The 18,331-nt window shown below is 31.9% G+C and overlaps 1 protein-coding gene across 2 annotated transcripts in view; it reads left to right on the forward strand.

Moving 5' to 3' along the window:
- Window positions 1–18,331, forward strand: part of LOC145297816 (mitofusin-2-like) — a 130,224-nt gene that overhangs the window by 29,857 nt on the left and 82,036 nt on the right. For both annotated transcript variants that reach the window (XM_080144141.1, XM_080144132.1), the window contains exons 2-3: window positions 15,077–15,302; window positions 16,190–16,319. In XM_080144141.1, the coding sequence (XP_080000267.1) occupies window positions 15,101–15,302; window positions 16,190–16,319 (332 nt within the window). In that variant the 5' untranslated portion in view covers window positions 15,077–15,100. The remainder of the gene's footprint in view (window positions 1–15,076; window positions 15,303–16,189; window positions 16,320–18,331) is intronic.

Raw genomic sequence — 18,331 nt, forward strand, 5'->3', positions numbered from 1 at the left:
GTAGAGAACCTACTGTTGATTTTATAAAATTATTTTTATATAATGGCTTCATTTAAAATGTAAAAGTCAAGTGTCATGGTTCAATTGTGCTCTAAGCAAAAACATTCATGTCAAACACACCTCTGTCATATCAAAGAACCTAGTGTTGATTTTATATGTAGGGTCTTTCAACTTTTTGTGGTAATAAAATGTAATTGTGATGTTAGGGTGTATAAGGGTGTTAACTTTGGTCAAAATCGCCTGTTCCTTCTTTAATCGGATTTTTTCAATTATTGATACTTATCCAGGTCTCTACATTGCGAGTGAAACAGTTGCATTTGCAAGTGATTTTTCAAAGTGGCGACTAGAAATAATAAAACGCTTATATTTTGGTGATTGTGTTTCTTTCACTGACAATCTTCAAAAGCTCACTACTGAATGAAAAATATCTTTTCAACTTTTTAATTGATTTTTTTTTAACATAAAATGTTTTTCCAGTTTTATCCCAATATAAAAAATTGCTTTTAAAAAGAAAATAAACAAAATAGCACAAAAAGTTTATTATTTACTTACGTGTTAGGTTAAAAAAAAGAAAGAGATGGCAAAAATTATGCAAATTCATCTAGTAATTTTTTAACTAGAAAAAACACATTTTAATGGCAAAATATCTCGACTGCCATTTCTGTTTACAACCACCAAGGAATATTATTCAAACATACAGTCATCATAATAATACCAGCTAGAAATCATTTAACAATCCACTTATTTTTTTAATTTTTTTTTTTATAAAAATTAAAATTCTGGATATATTTGCATAAATTTTGGTGTATAGCCTTTTTTTCTTTTTTTTTTTACCTTAACAGGTAAGTACATAATGAAATTTTTGTGCAATGATATATTTTTTTAAAATATTGAAGTAAAACTGAATGAGAAGAGACAACTGTACCGGCAGAACAAATTGTCAGTGTACACACTTAATGGATTTGCTCCAATTACTGTAAGTCGTTTTTGTTGGGTGCGCTAAATACAACACCAGCAACTGAAGTAAAGACAACAGCTTTATTATGTGCTTAATAGAACAGAGGGTGGATGGGGTAGAATTTGATCTAGATTGAAAGAGAAAAACTTGTCCTTTGCTATAACCTTCGTTTACAGCTGTACTTGGTGCAAACCTATCACTTCACTTGTGCATGCACCTGTGGATCTGCTGAGTTAATAAGAGACAGGTCTGATATTAGACATGTTTAAAGTTGAGTGACAAAAACGGCTTGAAACACTTTTGTAAATCTGTTGACTAAAACTATTAATTATTGAATTCATAACACTGACTTGATATAACATTCCATAGTTGTAATGTGTTGTTGCGACAGCCATCATCCTGTTGAATCGGTTTCTTTCTGGGCTTGCATTATATCTCAAATTATGGGGAACCCATAGTTATAGTGGCCATTATGAGTATTGTATTTTTATAGTGTGCTTCCTTTCTTCTTGCCTTTCTATTAACCAGAAACAAGGTGTTTAATGGTTGTAAAACGAGGCGTGTTCTCTCTCTTTCTCTCTATTTTTTTTTCTCTCTCTCTCTTTCTCTAGGAATATTTTTAACTGATCAACTCACGTTCAGTAGTTCATTACATATTATTCGTATGTGCATACCAAACGGGGAGGGGGTCAGAAATATTTTTAGGATTTGGATTGTCTCATAAGTTCAGTCTGATAACAACTTCGCATGTTTATTCTTACAGCTAAATAGCTTTCTTGGCATCAGAGCTGTGTGTTTTCTGATAAACTAGATAGATTTTTATGCCAAAACAAACCCTCCAAAGAAATTGATGTGTTGCATTTACATGTTGATGGGCTATTTTCTTTCTATGTAAACAACTGTTTCTGTTGGTGATGCGACAATTCCAATATTTTTCCGATTCCGATATCATTAATAATTCCGGTTCCAATTCTTTAAAAAAAAAAAAAAAAAAAAAAACTCCAAATATTTACCTATAGAGTTGTCACTTTTTATTTTTTTTTTTTTTTTCAATTTTTGGATCATCATAAAAGCCTATATAATATCAGTATATTTGCATAAACGTAAAAGTACACTTGGCGGGGGAGATATATAGATTTTAGTTTCACTGTTAGTTTAAAATCAATAAATATTAGTTTATCATTAATTCTCGCAAAAAATAAAACTGTCGTTTTGGCATAAAATAGGCACAAATCTTTCTAATTCTGATACTCTAAACAATTCTGGTTTTTACGTTTCCCAATTCCAATTAATGGTATCAGCACTAGTTTCTACATGAAGTGATTAATCCATTGTCTAATGAAAACAGTTTACATGGGATGCACTTCCGTTGATTCTTATGTGCAGGAGGTGGGGGGAGGGCAGCTGAAGTAATTTTGCTGGATTGTCTTGTGCTTGCAAAATCCTGTCTAATAACGACTTCATAGTTACATTCGTACAGCTAAATAACTTTCTTGCCATCAGAGTTCACTGTTTTCTGGTAACATAGATGGATTTTTATGTGAACGCAAATGCTTCAGAAAAAATTGATTTGCCGCAGTTCCATTTGGATGGACTATTTTCTTTCTATGTAAACAAAAATGGAACGTTTCCAATCGATACAATTACCAATTCTGGTTCTGATTCTTTTAAAATCTCTAAATTATAGAATTGTTACTATATTTTATTTTTTTCGGATTACTATAAAAACCTGTGTAATAGCTGCATATATTTTTGCAGACATAAAAATACAATACATTTGTTGGGGTGGGGTTGATATATAATTTTTAGTTTTACTGTTTTTTTTTTTTTTTTTTTGTTTTTTTTTTTTTGTGGTAAATCTGTAAATGTTTATTATTTTATCATTAGTACCAGCAAGGTAAAATTAAATTTAAAACAACAAAAAAGAATATTGTTTTTGGCATCAGAAAATAGGCACAAATTTTTCTGATTCTGATACCAGATTTTATTTTATTCATTTTTTTTTTTTTTTAATTCCCAATTCCGATTAATCATCCCAAAACAATTTTCCTCTAAAAAAACAACCAAACACCATGAATAAAATATTTGAAGATATGAACCACTTCAAGCATAATTTTTTTTTTTTTTCTTCAAACTTACTGGATTTGGTATTAAATAACTGAAGGGTTGATATGCCATAAAACGGTACTGATGCATATTGTGAACCAGACGTATCTCCACATTCGCTCGGCTTTGGCCAGAACATGATGCCAACAGCCGGATTATGCCGAGCAGCATCTCAGGGTTAAGCTACTGTAACAGTGAATTACAACGATTTTATAATAAAAACAAAAAAAATTTTCTTTGAAGCTTATTTTAAATATTTCTTTAAAATTATTTGACTCCCAAACAGTTAATTTTTGCTTCTAATTTTTCTTGGCAGTTATTATTAAAATAAAAAATAAAAAAATAGAAATGAATAATAAAACACCAAATTACGGTAGGTTGTTTTTTTATTTATTTATTTTTGTTTCTATAGTTTACATTTATTCATTTGGTTATTTTCTTTTATTACGTAGCATTATTATTTTATCGGTGACGCTTGGTATTATCCAGCTTTTGCCGTCAATTTCGACCAATGCTGAGCAAACAGTGAGATACGTCTGGTTCACAATACACCAGCATCAACAAAACAACCAAACCAATAATGGAAAAAATTTCATATTTCCACTTGATGTTCGTTTGTATTGATATTTAATTTTTTACAAAATGAAGAAAAAAAATTCAAAAGTTTAATATTTTTGAGATCTGAGATTGAATTTATTTATTTATCAATATTACTGTTTTGACGACTAGTCAAAAATCATCAGCTGAATGTGGTTGGGTGCTCATTTAATTCTCCGCATAATAAAATAACATTTTGAATCATTTAAACTACTGTTAATTGTTATTCTCACAACGTTTCAGCCAATGTAACATCCAACCTTCTTCAGGTATATCTGTTGAACTTGGAAATCTTTTTCATACTCAGGAATCTGCATGGAATTTTGAATATATATATATATATATATATATATATATATATATATATATATATATATATATATTTATTTATTTAATCCACAGGGGTGATATGCTCTTGTTTTGTCAGCTATGGCCAGGAAGAAGTCATAAGTTTAAAGTAATTCACAATTGGATTCTTGGTATCGCTTGTACTGAGGATTGAACCATCAACCTACAGAAGAGTGTCACTTGGAGTATGCCGAGATGCACCTGAAGAAGATTGGAGGTTGTGTCAGCTGAACTGTTGTGAAAATAACACTCAACATGAGAACAATAGTCTGAGTAATCGAAATTATTGATCCTCATCTCAAAATTTCAAAGAAATAAAATTGTTCTATTTTGTAAATATTTTACAAATCTTAAAAGTTGGACATTTTATGTACTTTGATGGTGGATTTCATTAAATTTTTTTAACTCTTTCTAAAGTTCGGGCAAATGTTGGTCTATTCTGCAAAAAAATTACTAGATATCTAACTTTTATGAATAATTGGCCTCAAGTTTGCAAAAATTTGCTCCAAAATTGACAGGCCATTTCTTTTAGTTTTATTATATGAAAAATCTGAAATTCTTGGAATGTTTTACATATCTAGATCATTTTTATTGTTTGTGAATCAAATTTTTGTTCCTATGCTGAGAAACATGCTTTAAATGTTTTGTGTATGTGTGCATATATGATATGTAGATAGATTTAAGGAAAAACAATCCATGTTTTTTACATCTATAGAAAATATGTTTTGAAAATTAACTCTATTCTATTTTCCCTCAAAAATGTCTTCGTAAAATTTTAAGATACAATTTTTGGATTTGTTATTCAACCTAAGACATAAAATCATTTAAAGTGAAGTTATTTTTTTTTTTCCTGATTCAATTAGTGTAAATTTTGAAAATAGCAATATTTATGCATTTGTGTTACCGTGCTGAAATAACATTATTTTGAAAGCCATTCTTAACATGGGGAGGAGAGGGTGTCTTGTAACTATTCTGTGCTTCCACCTAACAATTTAATAAAAACAAGATTGTGAAACTTGAATCTAAGTTGAAAATACCATTTTAAAAAATAGCATGGTAACATAAGTGCATAAGTATCAAAATAATAAAAGAATTTAACATATCTGTTGATTTTCGTAACTAAATTTTTTAACTCCTGGACACATATCATAGATAGGAACCTGATATTAACACTCGTCAGACTGAATCTAGGAGTATTGATAACTAAAGAGTGATTTTGTACTCCTCAAAACAAATATTGAATACAGTTTCATGTTATATTCCTGATAATTGAAGCAATTCTAGCTTACTGGTATATATACATTCAGATGATCAAAATTTAATAAAAATTTTCCTGAAAAAAAAAAAAAAGAAGCAATTTATAAGATAATGCTAAAAATTATTTAAATCTTCATACGAAAATCCTGATATTTTCAGATTGTGTAATTCTTGTCTGTGAATCTGTATTTTAACAATTCATATTTTATTTGATCAGTCAGTATGATAATTTTGTTAACATGGCTGCTAGGCATAAGAGTGGATAATGTAGACTATAGTGTAATGTGGATTTCTGCAGAGCTTTTTTGTGAAAATTCAGATCCATCCAACTTTAATGAAACACAACATGCATGCTTCCCAAAGATCATCAACATCTCTTACAGAGACCACATTACTAATGAGAAAGTGAAAATGGACTCTTACAAACAGTCGGGCTGTATTAGGATCTACTGAACACTGTGAAAAGGAGGAAAATGAAGTGGTAGAGAGCTATGTCACATGTTCATCAGGTCTTGCAAAGGTAATCCTGTAAGGAATTGTACAGGGGGAAAAGAGGGACAAAAGGAAATAAATAAATTGGACAACACTCAAGAGTGAACAGGTCTAGTGCTAAGTGGTATGCTTAGGAAGGCAGAAAATCAGGAGGACTGAAGAAAGCTTCTTTGCTGGGTCATTTTTTAACTGATTATCCAAATTGTAGGACCTATGACGACGACAACATTTTTTAATGGAAATTGTTGCAGGCAAGAACAAATGCACCTGATGTAAAGAACAAAAAAAAAAAAATACTATTTTAAGGTCAAAAACTAGCCATTGATGTCATGGATAAATTTCAACCCAGAAAACAACAATTCTTTGTCAGAAACTTTGTTCATGAAATGTGAGAACTAAAGGACAAAATAAAAGTAGTGAGAGTTACAAGGATGTCAAGGTCCACTTTCTATTCTCCATTTGCAATTATATAAAGAATTTATTTAATATGCTTCAATTAGATTGTTTGTTTGTTTTTTGTGTTGTTTTTTTGTATACTAATGACTCACAACTTGCAAAGACCAAAAGTCACTTAAGGATAAAGGTTAGTGAGGTTATGAATTAGATTCTAAACTATACTATAAGAAATTGAAAACAACAGATGGAAAGTACATTGCTTTAATGCAACCCTGTTGTAGTTTGTAGTGAAGCAGTTCTGCAATAATGAGAGGTTTTTGGAAAGAAACTCTGCTCATGACTCATTAATATTTTGGATATTTTAGAGTATTTAAAAATCCGTTGTTAGGAAGCATAACATGAGCAAACTCACTCATTTTTTAAATTGTAATTTCATGCGTTTTGCTTCAGAATTATTGAACATCAAGCAAGAGTCCTTGAATTTCAGTTTCTTCACACCTGTAAAGCTCAAGTCAATTGACTTAAATATATTGTAATTCATGCAGATTTCGGGTTTATTATCAGAGAGCCAATTCTCTATTAAACATATTTAGTTATAGTCAGCTAACCTACTTCCTAATTTCTGACGTACTGTAAGTTGTGACAAGACAAATCAGTTTCTTCCTTTTTATTGTTCTTCAGTATTTCGTTTTTGAAGAGATTTATTGAAATAAAATATAAGAAAAGAACATTATTGAAATAGAAATTAACACAAATATCCAAGTACAAATAACGCAATTGGTCTTTGCGCTTTTAATAACAAAATTTAAAAAAAATAAGTTTTTATTTTATTGGAAATTTTATAAGAAATATAATCTTTATGAAATTACTTGAATTATTTTAAAAAGTGTTTTCGATAATTCTTTTTAAAAAAAAGAGCGTAAAAAGTGGTTTCGATTCTCTTTAAAAAAAATAAAAGTAATTTCAATAATTTTTAATAAAAATAAATCTGAAAAAACTTTCCTATGATTATTAAGTAAAAAAGAAAGATAGAAAAAAACATTAAAAAAAAAAAGAGTACATGCACAGGGGAGATATAGGCATGAGAGAAGAAAGCAAAGGAACTGATTTGCCTTGTCATCCATTTCAGGTGCGCTCTGCCGGAAATTAGGAAGTACATTAGTTGACTATTAGTGACCGGGAGACAACTGAAGCAGCAAAATCGACAAATGTAGTGGAGACAACTGAAGCAGCAAAACTGACAAATGTAGGAGAAACAACTGAAGCTGCCTGCCAGGACATCATATATACAAATGCAGACAAGTTTCGGCATATTTTATTGGTTTGAAAAAAAAATAGATATTTTTTTTACCAATTGTCATAAAATTTTGACTATAGAATAGTATTATAATCCTTAAAAAGCCTGCAAATGTTCATGTTTTGTCTCATAGAACCAAAGATATGAGCATTTTATTATTCAATTTGGCTATCAGTATAGATATATCCATCTATAAATATAAAAGCGAAAATGTATGTGTTCGCTTTTTCTGTATGTGTACAAAAGGCTTTTTTCAGAGAAGCGGTCGGTCGCTTCACAACTTTTTAAAACTCTTTATATCACATATAACTCGTAATATCTCACAGTTAACAACGAAGCTCGCCTGTCTATTTAATTTGCTCGATTTTAGGAAGATAAATATTCAACATTTGTCGCTCGCCGCATGTGTGTTAGTCTTTTTCCTATAACATCTTGGGAAAATAAAAATCCTGCAGTCAAACTTGATCTCATTAACTCATTAAAACGGGCACCTGCCAAATCCAAGTAATTAAATAAATTCAAACGTGTTTCCGTTAGCATCTCGCAGTGGGGCAATGGTTAACGTCGCATGTTTTTTTGTTTTTGTTTCACACTTTAATTTACAACTTTGCCTCAACAGTTTGGGTTCGATCCTCATACTTTTTTTTTTTTTAACCCTCCCACCCCCGGAGTTTCCACACACACCTCCAAACACCCGGGTACCCCTCGCTAGTCTATATATATATATATATATATATATAAGGCAAAATGGGCGCACGTGTTTTTGTATGCCCAAGAAAGGCTTTTTTTGGGGAGGAGGGGGGGGGCTCTCAAGAGAGTTACTATTTTTTTACAACTTTTTATATACTCCCTAGATTATAATATCTACGATTTGCGAACGCACGTCGTCTCTACATTTATTTTGATGGACTTTTAGAAAAGTCACACTATTGTCTTTTCACGTGTTGTTGTTTTTTTTTTTTTTGTATAAATAAAACGAAAGTCAATCGAATCAGTTTGCAAGCTTTGCCCAGGACCTCCAGAAATGCAATTAGCTTTGATCAATGTCGGAGAAACTCTTCATATCAAACAATTGCTATTCATTTGGAGAGCTCCCCCTTCTTTGGGGAGCTGGTTTTCCCCAACATCGTGGGGAAACAAATAAATGAAACGGTGGAAAGCTTAACTAGCCTTCAGCCAACATTCATTTCTGCACCTGTGTGAACTCATTCAGTTAGCAAGTTAACATTTTGATTGACATCGGTAAATTTGAATGCTTTTTCACTTCCTATGGCTTCATAACATAGCGGTAAGGTGTCACGTTTTCTTTCACTTTCTTTCCGCCTTCATGTCACGGGTTCGAGCCTGTCTGCCTACTAACATATTTTTTTCTTTTACATCTCCAAACACCTGGGCAATGCCGGGTGCCCCTGCTAGTATATAGATATACTACCCTTTTTATACAATTTTATAAGTTTGGAATCTTAGCAACTATGATCAGAATTTAACAAATGAAGGCTTGTTGGAAAGCTAATGGTCTGAATTGTGTAGTGGGCTAGGTGATATTTGCCCTTAAGGTGGCACATTATTGTTTCAAAAAGTGTGAGATCACTTTTCTATATTAATTTAACGTAAAATGAGCACCCACTTTATGGCCACCTTTTTTTGGGGGGGAGGTGTCATTTTTTTTTTTTTTTTTTTTTTTTTTATGGATGGCATTTATTGTGGCCTGGTAGACTAACACAAAACCTACCTAATAAACTTGTTTTCCATAGATTTTCAGGTGTTCTGAAAACGAATATCGCATTCAAGTTTTTTGCAAAGTATTTTTCTGGGTATTAAGCAAAAATATTTGCGTGCTTGCGCATACAACAATGGCCACCGCTTATAACAAAAAGTTACCTGAAAAAATACTTCTTTACAGAAAATTTAAATGTGATATTTATCCACAAACCTGTAGAAAACAAGTTTTTTAATGTAAGTTTTGTGTTGGTTTACCAAGCGACAATTACCAAATAAACACTACCCCTAAAAAAGAAAAAAAAAAAAATAGACGCCCCCATCAAAAAAGGGTGCCTATAAAGTGGATGTTCATTTTACATAAAATTAATATAGAAAAGTGGTCCTCCACTTTTAAAACTATAATTTCTTCATATCTTGGAAACTACTTGTTTCCTGTGATTTTAACTGTTATTTTCGTTTTCAGCACCCTCAAAAACTTATAATAGTGATAATTTTAAAAGATTTTTTGTGGGTGGAAAGATACTGCAATCATAGTCATTTGTTTTCCTAGTTTTGCATATAAATTACAAAATACCTAATAATTCCTTAAAACCTCTGGCCTTGATGGAGGGGAGACTAAAACTTGCTGCCATGGTTTCAAATGATCTGAAATAACAGCAAGGGGAGACTTGATTCCAAATATTTCTTTTATGTTAATTCTACCCTTTTTGGTTTTCATACATCAAGTATAATAAGGATTATTTGATACTGGAGATATTCATAATCGTACCCTATTTCCAAAAGAGGGGAGATATAACATAGAAATATCTGGAATCAAGTCTCCTCTTGCTGTTATTTCAGATCATTTGAAACCATAGCAAGCTTAGTCTCTTCTCTATCAAGACTAGAGGTTTGGGGGAAATATATATATATATATATATATATATATATATATATAGTACTGATTGCAAAATAACTTGAATGCCATCAAAACCAAAACATTTAGCCCTTCAGCCATGTTTCCTGCTATTTGAGCTGACTCGACAGACAGATAAGAAATATTTAAAATTAAACCACTTCTGGCTATCATTGAATTTGCGCATGCATAAAACTAATAGAAATATGTCAGTATGTTGAAATGAACAGTTTGCATTTCAACTTACTGGCATATTTCTCTACACGTTGTTCATCCATCCAAACAAAGATTTTACTCATTATAAACCATCCTTGGTGTATGAGTACTATTTTCTGTTAATTTCAGTGTAAATATTTATACACACACGCGCGCATGCACACGTACATACATGCATCTATTATTTTATTTATATAGACTAGCGGGACCTGTGGAAATTACACAGGGGACTCGTTCATATGTAATGTATTGATCTTGGCATTCTGTAGATGTTCAGTGTAAATGGAGACGCTCTGACATTATTGTAGCTTTTTTGTTAAAACTGCAAAAGTATTTATTTTAGCTAGTACGAACGCCCGGCAAAGCCCGGTCATAAAGTATGCTTAAATATATTTAAATTCTTACAGATATTGTATATATTATTATAGAGTTAATGTTCTATCGATTTTTATGTTGTAAAGTTGCGATTTCAAAAATAAAAAAAATGTACTCATATGATTTGGGTGCATTAGCTTGAATCGAAACCGAAATAAAAACTTATGAAAAAAATGTATATATATAACTTGAATTCCTTCAGTCATAATCAGAACTGAAACCAAACTTATGAAGAATTCTTGATAAAATTATTTATGACAAGAAATAGAACAACATAACAATTAAACGATCCGGGTATAAGAGTGATACACAAAAGAACACACGCTATCATATTAATATATAGATTATGCTTATCATAAGTCTTCAAACAGAAGCAAAAAATGTCATGCTGCCAAATTTCTATGTTTCCACGCTTTTTATAATAGATAATTTATAAATAACTGCTCCATTTTTTTCTATGATTATAGAACAAGATAAAGAGTTTACTTAAGCGATACAAGAAATCTGCCTCGGTAGCCATTCACTTGTAAGTCGACACTGTTGAATGCGACTGAGATGCAGGTAGACATTGTTCATAAAAAAACTTTCTTAAAAGTTCTCCCTTTATAGATTATATTCAAACATATACAATATGATCATGTTGACATGCCAATTTTCATTAGATCATTAAATGTAAGCGATGTTGTGCCTGGACAGTACCAAATGAGTGACTATTTGGGAATATGATATTATGCATTTAGATATGCAGATATGTATAATAGCTCAGAGAACTGAATATCCTTGCCTTGCAAAGTTCTGGGCCACCCTTGGCCAAGGTGTAGCACCTGTTAGCCTTCCTGTGGCATTCTTTAAAAAAGAAATCTAAAAGAAAATCAAAACTAAGGATGATGATAGCTTGATTGCATGCTTGTCACCTTGCACACTTTTGACTTGTACATGAAGGTTTTTAGATAGAGGAAGAACAAATAAAGTTAATATTAATATATATAAAAAGATTATATGCAAAGATAAATTGTGAATTGGAATAATTTAAATAATTTAAAGAGCAAGGAAGAGGAGAGAGAGATGCGGATGGGTTTATTACCATCTCACAAAGTATTCTGATTTTGTCAAATTATTTGACTTTGTGACCCATGGCGGATTCTTGATAAAATTCAACTGTAAGTTACACTCTTCTGGAGGTTGATGGTTCAATCCTCAATGTAAACGGCATTAAAACTACAGTTGCAAATATCTTTAAAAAAATTACTCGGTTGTGGCTGATGAAACGAGAGCATGCTGTCTATGAATTAAAGGGTTCCATTCAAAATTCCATGCAGATTCCTGAGTTCGACTAGATACACCTGAAGAAGATCAAAGGTTACATCAGCCGAAACATTGTGTGAATAACACTCAAGATGAGAACAGTAGTCCAAATAATCAAAATAATATGAATTATCAATCCTATCTCCAAAATTTAGAAACATATATCATTATTTTATAAAATAGGAATGCTTAAAGTTTATTTTAGTACATGATGATAATCTAATGATAACAGATGTGTAATGCATGGAGAGACAAGAAACAAATACTTGATTTGAAGTTGTGCGATTAAATCATATGTTAAGATGATTAATAGATATAGTGTTGAGATGATTAATCGAAATCAGAAAAATCGAAACTGTGGTATCAGAATCGGAAAAATTTGTCAATTTTCTAATACCGAAAACAATTCTTTCAATTGTCTTTTTTTTTTTTTCTTTTTTTTTTGTTTAAAGCTTGATTCTCCATTACTGATGATAAATTATGTATTTTGAAGTATCAGTTAAACTAATATCTATGCTCTCCACCGTATACCTCCAAGTGTATTTTTACGTTTCTAAAGAAATATATGCACATATTAGATGGGTATTTATATTAATCCAACGCCTCTCAAAAACAAAAACAAAAAAATTATGGCTAAATATTGTAGTATTTTAAAAGAATGGGGATGTGTAATTGTATCGGAATTGGCGAAAATATTGGAATCACGCCTTCGCTAATATATATATATATATATAGGTCATTTCAAATGTAATACCTATTTTTATTCCGCCTGAATGGATCAGAAGGGATTGGAAATTGCATTGTTATGATGACTGAACTTCTGCATATAGATATGAAAGTTTTTACCGCTCTGTTGTGATATTAAAAAAACAACTTTTGCCATGCACATGCGTCAGAAGCAGGCATTATTGAATTTGTGGATGCAGAAAAAATTGGACTGATCAACATTCGCCTGTTGAATATTTACAAAGCCGATACGGTTGATGTCAGCATAGTTAGGAGATGAGTTTGCTGATTTTAGAATGGTGACAGATGTGAGTGCCAAAGTACGCTTTGGATACCTATGACCAGAAAACACTGGGCACCTGGACCAACTCGGCCGCACTGATCAGCGGATAACACTGAATGAAATGCGTGTAGCATTGAATGTGGGTGTTAGTGCACTGGAAACGATGTTGTCATTTCTAAGATACAGAACAGTGTGTGCTAGATGGGTTCTCATGCAGGACCAAAAAAGACCACAGACATGATGTCTGCCAGGACCTGTTGAATCAGTAGGATGTTAAAGATGGCTGATTCTTGGACCGCATCATCACTGGTGAAACGAGATCATTTGAAACCATAACAGCAAGTTTTAGTCCCCCCTCCATCAAGAGCAGAGGTTTTGGGGAAATATCAGATATTTTGTAATTCATATGCAAAACTAGGAAAACAAATGACTGACCAGACTCCAAACAGCAATTGATGGAATGGCACCACTCATGCTCTCCAGACATCTGCAGGCAGAATAATGTGCACCATTTTCTGGAATAGGAAGGGCATCATCTTCCTGGATTTCTTGGAACCACAGTTGACTGTCAACTCTGATCATTACGTTGAAACGCTGACAAAGATGGCCCATGTAAGGTTGGAGAAAAGGGAAACATTCTGTTTACAACATGACAACACCAGGCCACGCATAATTTAGAAGATCACAAAATGTGTGACAAAGTTCAGTCCCAACTTTACACTGTCAGACTTCCACTTGTTTGCAACTGTGAAGGACACGTTATGTGGGCAACAGTTCCTCAACCACGATGCCGTAATTGCAGTTATGAAAAAAAAAAATTTAAAAAAGAACTCTGACACTGACTTTTACAATTGAGATATCAAGGTTCTCATTCATTGCTGAAAAAAGTGCATTGAGAATGTTGTTGACTATGTAGAATAATAAATTCTGGAGCACAAAAGGTTGCTTGTTTTAATGGTACTACACCTGTCTTTGTAAATCTTCCTATTTTTGAGTTAAACACTAGAATGCATTATTTTGGGAATGATCAGTGTGTGTGTTATATATTTTTTAACCATAATTCTAACCCCGATTTTTAGCTCCAATGAGTGAAGTTCAAAACCGGTTAGCTAGTCTCTATCAGACATTTAATTCATCATGTTCAAAAATGCATTTGGTCTGTATCTAGCTATAATTAAATTTTGTACCCTCCCCCATCCTGCAAAAAGTTTTATTTATTTTTGAAGGAGTGAAGGGAGAGAGCACACTCAACATGCTTCGGTTAGTAAATGAACAATGCCTCTACTCTAAGTTTTCTTAGCTGGGTTTTTAAAGCAAAAATGACCACAAAAGTACATTAAAAAATGAAAAATGCTGAATAAAACAGCGTGAGCGAATCATTACTGGGAACTCACGAAAAGTGGATGATTATTGGAAAACAGTATGTCAGGCAAGCATTTATAGAAAGACAACTGTTGTAGATTATGCTTGAATGAGAAATTAACTTTCAAGAACTCCAAAATATATTAATCAGGTGGAATGGAAAAGCAAACATATTTATACACAAAATAAATTTTTCCTTAGGATAAAAAAAAAAAAAAAAAAAGGTAACAGCGATAACAAAACTGATGATTATAATAATTAATTAATAAATAAACTCTTGTATAAAATGTAAGCTAAAAACATCCAGATTAAAATAGGTCATTTTCCAACACAAATAAAAAGGGAACTTATCCTGCCAAAATGAACAAAAAAGGGGTCAATCAGTCAAGTAAACCTCTTCCTGATAAACGCACACCCATTGTCTATGATAAATGGGTTTGTAAATAACAAAGACTCTGATTGGCTGACTAGCAAACCCAGACCCGCAAGAATATATAAAAAAACACAAAGTAACTCTGATTCTGTACAATAGCCTGACGAATCCTAACAAGTTTGAAATGCAAAGAATTCTGTGTAGTTTAATTGCCGTATATATTTTCCAAACTTACTAAAGCGCTGCATTTTAAAAAAAAAAATTTTTTTATTTTGCTGTCTTACCCTCTGCCATTCTTTTGTCTATAAATTTTATATTTATATCATAATTTTCATTGATTGTTCTTTTCTTCATTTTTTTTTTTTTAGCTGGTTTAGTTTGGCATACTAAAAATGTCTGGACGGTTGTTTGCGAGGCTTGATATGTTAAATTCAGGAGAGACACCGAGTGGGCGGGCTGACATGAGAAACTTGGGCAATGGACATTCAATTCCACCATCACCACTCAAGTTGTTCGGACAGGCTAAGAAACGCATCAATGACATCTTCAAAGAGATTGGGGAATACATCCACGAAAGTGATACTTTTATGCAAAGTAAGTTTTTCTCTTTTAAATTTAATCCTTTGTTTCTTCACATCCCACTCTCTTTCTCATTTACAACTAGCAACAAGACCCACCATTGCCTGAGATTGAATGAGCAATTCTGTCCACTGGCACCCAGCCCATAACACTTGGTAATTTTAAAAACATATTGTAGCTAAGTATGCAATCAAATTGTCAATAACACAGTATAATAATAACATATGAAAATTGGCTAGTCAGAAACAAAGATGGCAGCTTAAATACTACTTGTTTGATTTGGAAAATCTGACACAATAACTTTATATGTAACAAAAAATAAACTGAATAAATAAAATCGTTTTAAAATTCAAAAGCAATGTTTTTTTTTTTCTTTTTTTGTAAAATCAAGGTTTGATTCTTGTCCAGAATTCCCTTGTATAAAAAACAAAAGTAAAGGAAAATCTGTATGATATATGTTCCTGCAATGAAACAAGAACATATTCTAAAAATCACGTAAATTGATCAAGTAGTTTTATTTTTAGAAAAGAAAATTTTTAAGCACATAATAGGAACTCATAGGTATTACAACATAAATCTAGTAAGTAAGAATTGATGAGTTATCTCCCTTTTGTTTCTTGCGGGCCAGACAGTCACTTCTTGGATACTCATAAAATTTGAATTATCTAAAAATTAAACTAGTTGATCAACTTATGTGACTTTTTCTTTTTTTTTTTTTTTTTTTTTTTAATGTTTTATTTATTTAGATATTGGTGTATCAAGATATTTTTTCATGAATGGTCAGTAAAAAAGATTCTGATGCATAGTTAAATTACTATACACTAATCAAGTAGTATATACATCATAGCTATGCGAATTAAACATTTTTTTTATTTTTTCATATTTGTTTTTGGTTCCTTTAGCAACACACGAAAATGCTGCTGATCTTGTCACAGCCGAAGATGCAGAAAAGGTCAAAGGATTTAAGGAGAAAGTGGATGGAATCACAGAAGTGTTGGCCCGGGATCACATGAAAGTGGCCTTTTTTGGGCGGTATGTGTGTATATATATATATATATGGAATTCTTTTCATTTATTTTATTTACAAATTACCGTTTCTTTTACTTTCCTATCTTTTTACTTTCCTATCTTTTTACTTTCCCATCTTTTTACTTTCCCATCTTTATACTTTCCCATCTTTATACTTTCCCATCTTTATACTTTCCCATCTTTTTACTTTCCCATCTTTTTACTTTCCCATCTTTATACTTTCCCATCTTTATACTTTCCCATCTTTATACTTTCCCATCTTTATACTTTCCCATCTTTATACTTTCCCATCTTTATACATTCCCATCTTTATACTTTCCCATCTTTATACTTTCCCATCTTTATACTTTCCCATCTTTATACTTTCCATCTTTATACTTTCCCATCTTTATACTTTCCCATCTTTATACTTTCCCATCTTTATACTTTCCCATCTTTATACTATCCCATCTTTTTACTTTCCCATCTTTATACTTTCCCATCTTTATACTTTCCCATCTTTATACTTTCCCATCTTTATACTTTCCCATCTTTGTACTTTCCCATCTTTGTACTTTCCCATCTTTGTATTTTCCCATCTTTGTATTTTCCCATCTTTGTATTTTCCCATCTTTGTATTTTCCCATCTTTGTATTTTCCCATCTTTGTATTTTCCCATCTTTGTATTTTCCCATCTTTGTACTTTCCCATCTTTGTACTTTCCCATCTTTGTATTTTCCCATCTTTGTATTTTCCCATCTTTGTATTTTCCCATCTTTGTATTTTCCCATCTTTGTATTTTCCCATCTTTGTATTTTCCCATCTTTGTATTTTCCCATCTTTGTATTTTCCCATCTTTGTATTTTCCCATCTTTGTATTTTCCCATCTTTGTATTTTCCCATCTTTGTATTTTCCCATCTTTGTATTTTCCCATCTTTGTATTTTCCCATCTTTGTATTTTCCCATCTTTGTATTTTCCCATCTTTGTATTTTCCCATCTTTGTATTTTCCCATCTTTGTATTTTCCCATCTTTTGTATTTTCCCATCTTTAAGTTAACCTATGTATATATTCTCTTTTTGGAAAAAGAGTACAATTATGAATATCTCCAGTATCAAATAATCGTTATACACTGTGAAATTTACTTTATGTATGAAAACCAAAGAGTGGAGATATAACATATGAGAATATTTGGAATCAAGTCTTCTTTTGCTGTTATTTCAGATCAATTGAAACCATAGCAATAAGTTTTAGTCGCCCCTCCATCAAGGCCAGAGGTTTTGGGGAAATATCAGATAGTTTGTAATTCATATGCAAAACTTGGAAAACAAATGACTGAAACATTTTATCGCTGTAAAAATGTGCCAAAAATAGGCTCTGGATGATGAATGATCCCTTAATAAGAGACCTTAAAGACAAATGTCACATAGAGCACAACACAATAGCTAAATTGAATATTGAAATGCTAATATTTTTAGTTCTATTGGACAAATGTACATGAAAATTTTCAGGCTTTTGTAAGATTATAGCAAAATGTGTGTGTTTGCATGCCTGCCAAAAACTTTCGACACATGCAATCAACACTGACAAAATCAGTATCATTAGAAACATCGAACTCTTGGATGACAAATATCCTAAAATTGGTCAAAAATATTCTTTACTGGTCAACAGAGCCGTTCTTTGCAAGGTGGGTTCAATTTTTACATCAACATCTTTGCAAAATCATCATATGCCTTGCAATGACTAAACTTATTTTGAACGCCCACGACGTCGTGAGTCGTGGTGGGTGTGGCGACTAAAGTGTTTCCTTTTTTTACTTTCTTTTCTTAACATTACAAGTTTGAGCCTGGCTACTGCAGCTATTTTTTATTTTTATTTTTTGTGTTCTCACAGGTACTCACTATTTTCACTTTTTTTAGGGGGTTAGTTAGTTTGGGGGGGGGGCTCAATAGCGCAATACCCTTACCATAAAATCTCTCCATACCCGGGCAACACCGGGTACCCACATTAGTCTATCTATAAAACTGAAATTCCTT

The sequence above is a fragment of the Euprymna scolopes genome, chromosome 2 (genome assembly GCF_053919585.1).
Source record: "Euprymna scolopes isolate OS-2025 chromosome 2, ASM5391958v1, whole genome shotgun sequence".
Lineage (NCBI taxonomy): Eukaryota > Metazoa > Mollusca > Cephalopoda > Sepiida > Sepiolidae > Euprymna > Euprymna scolopes.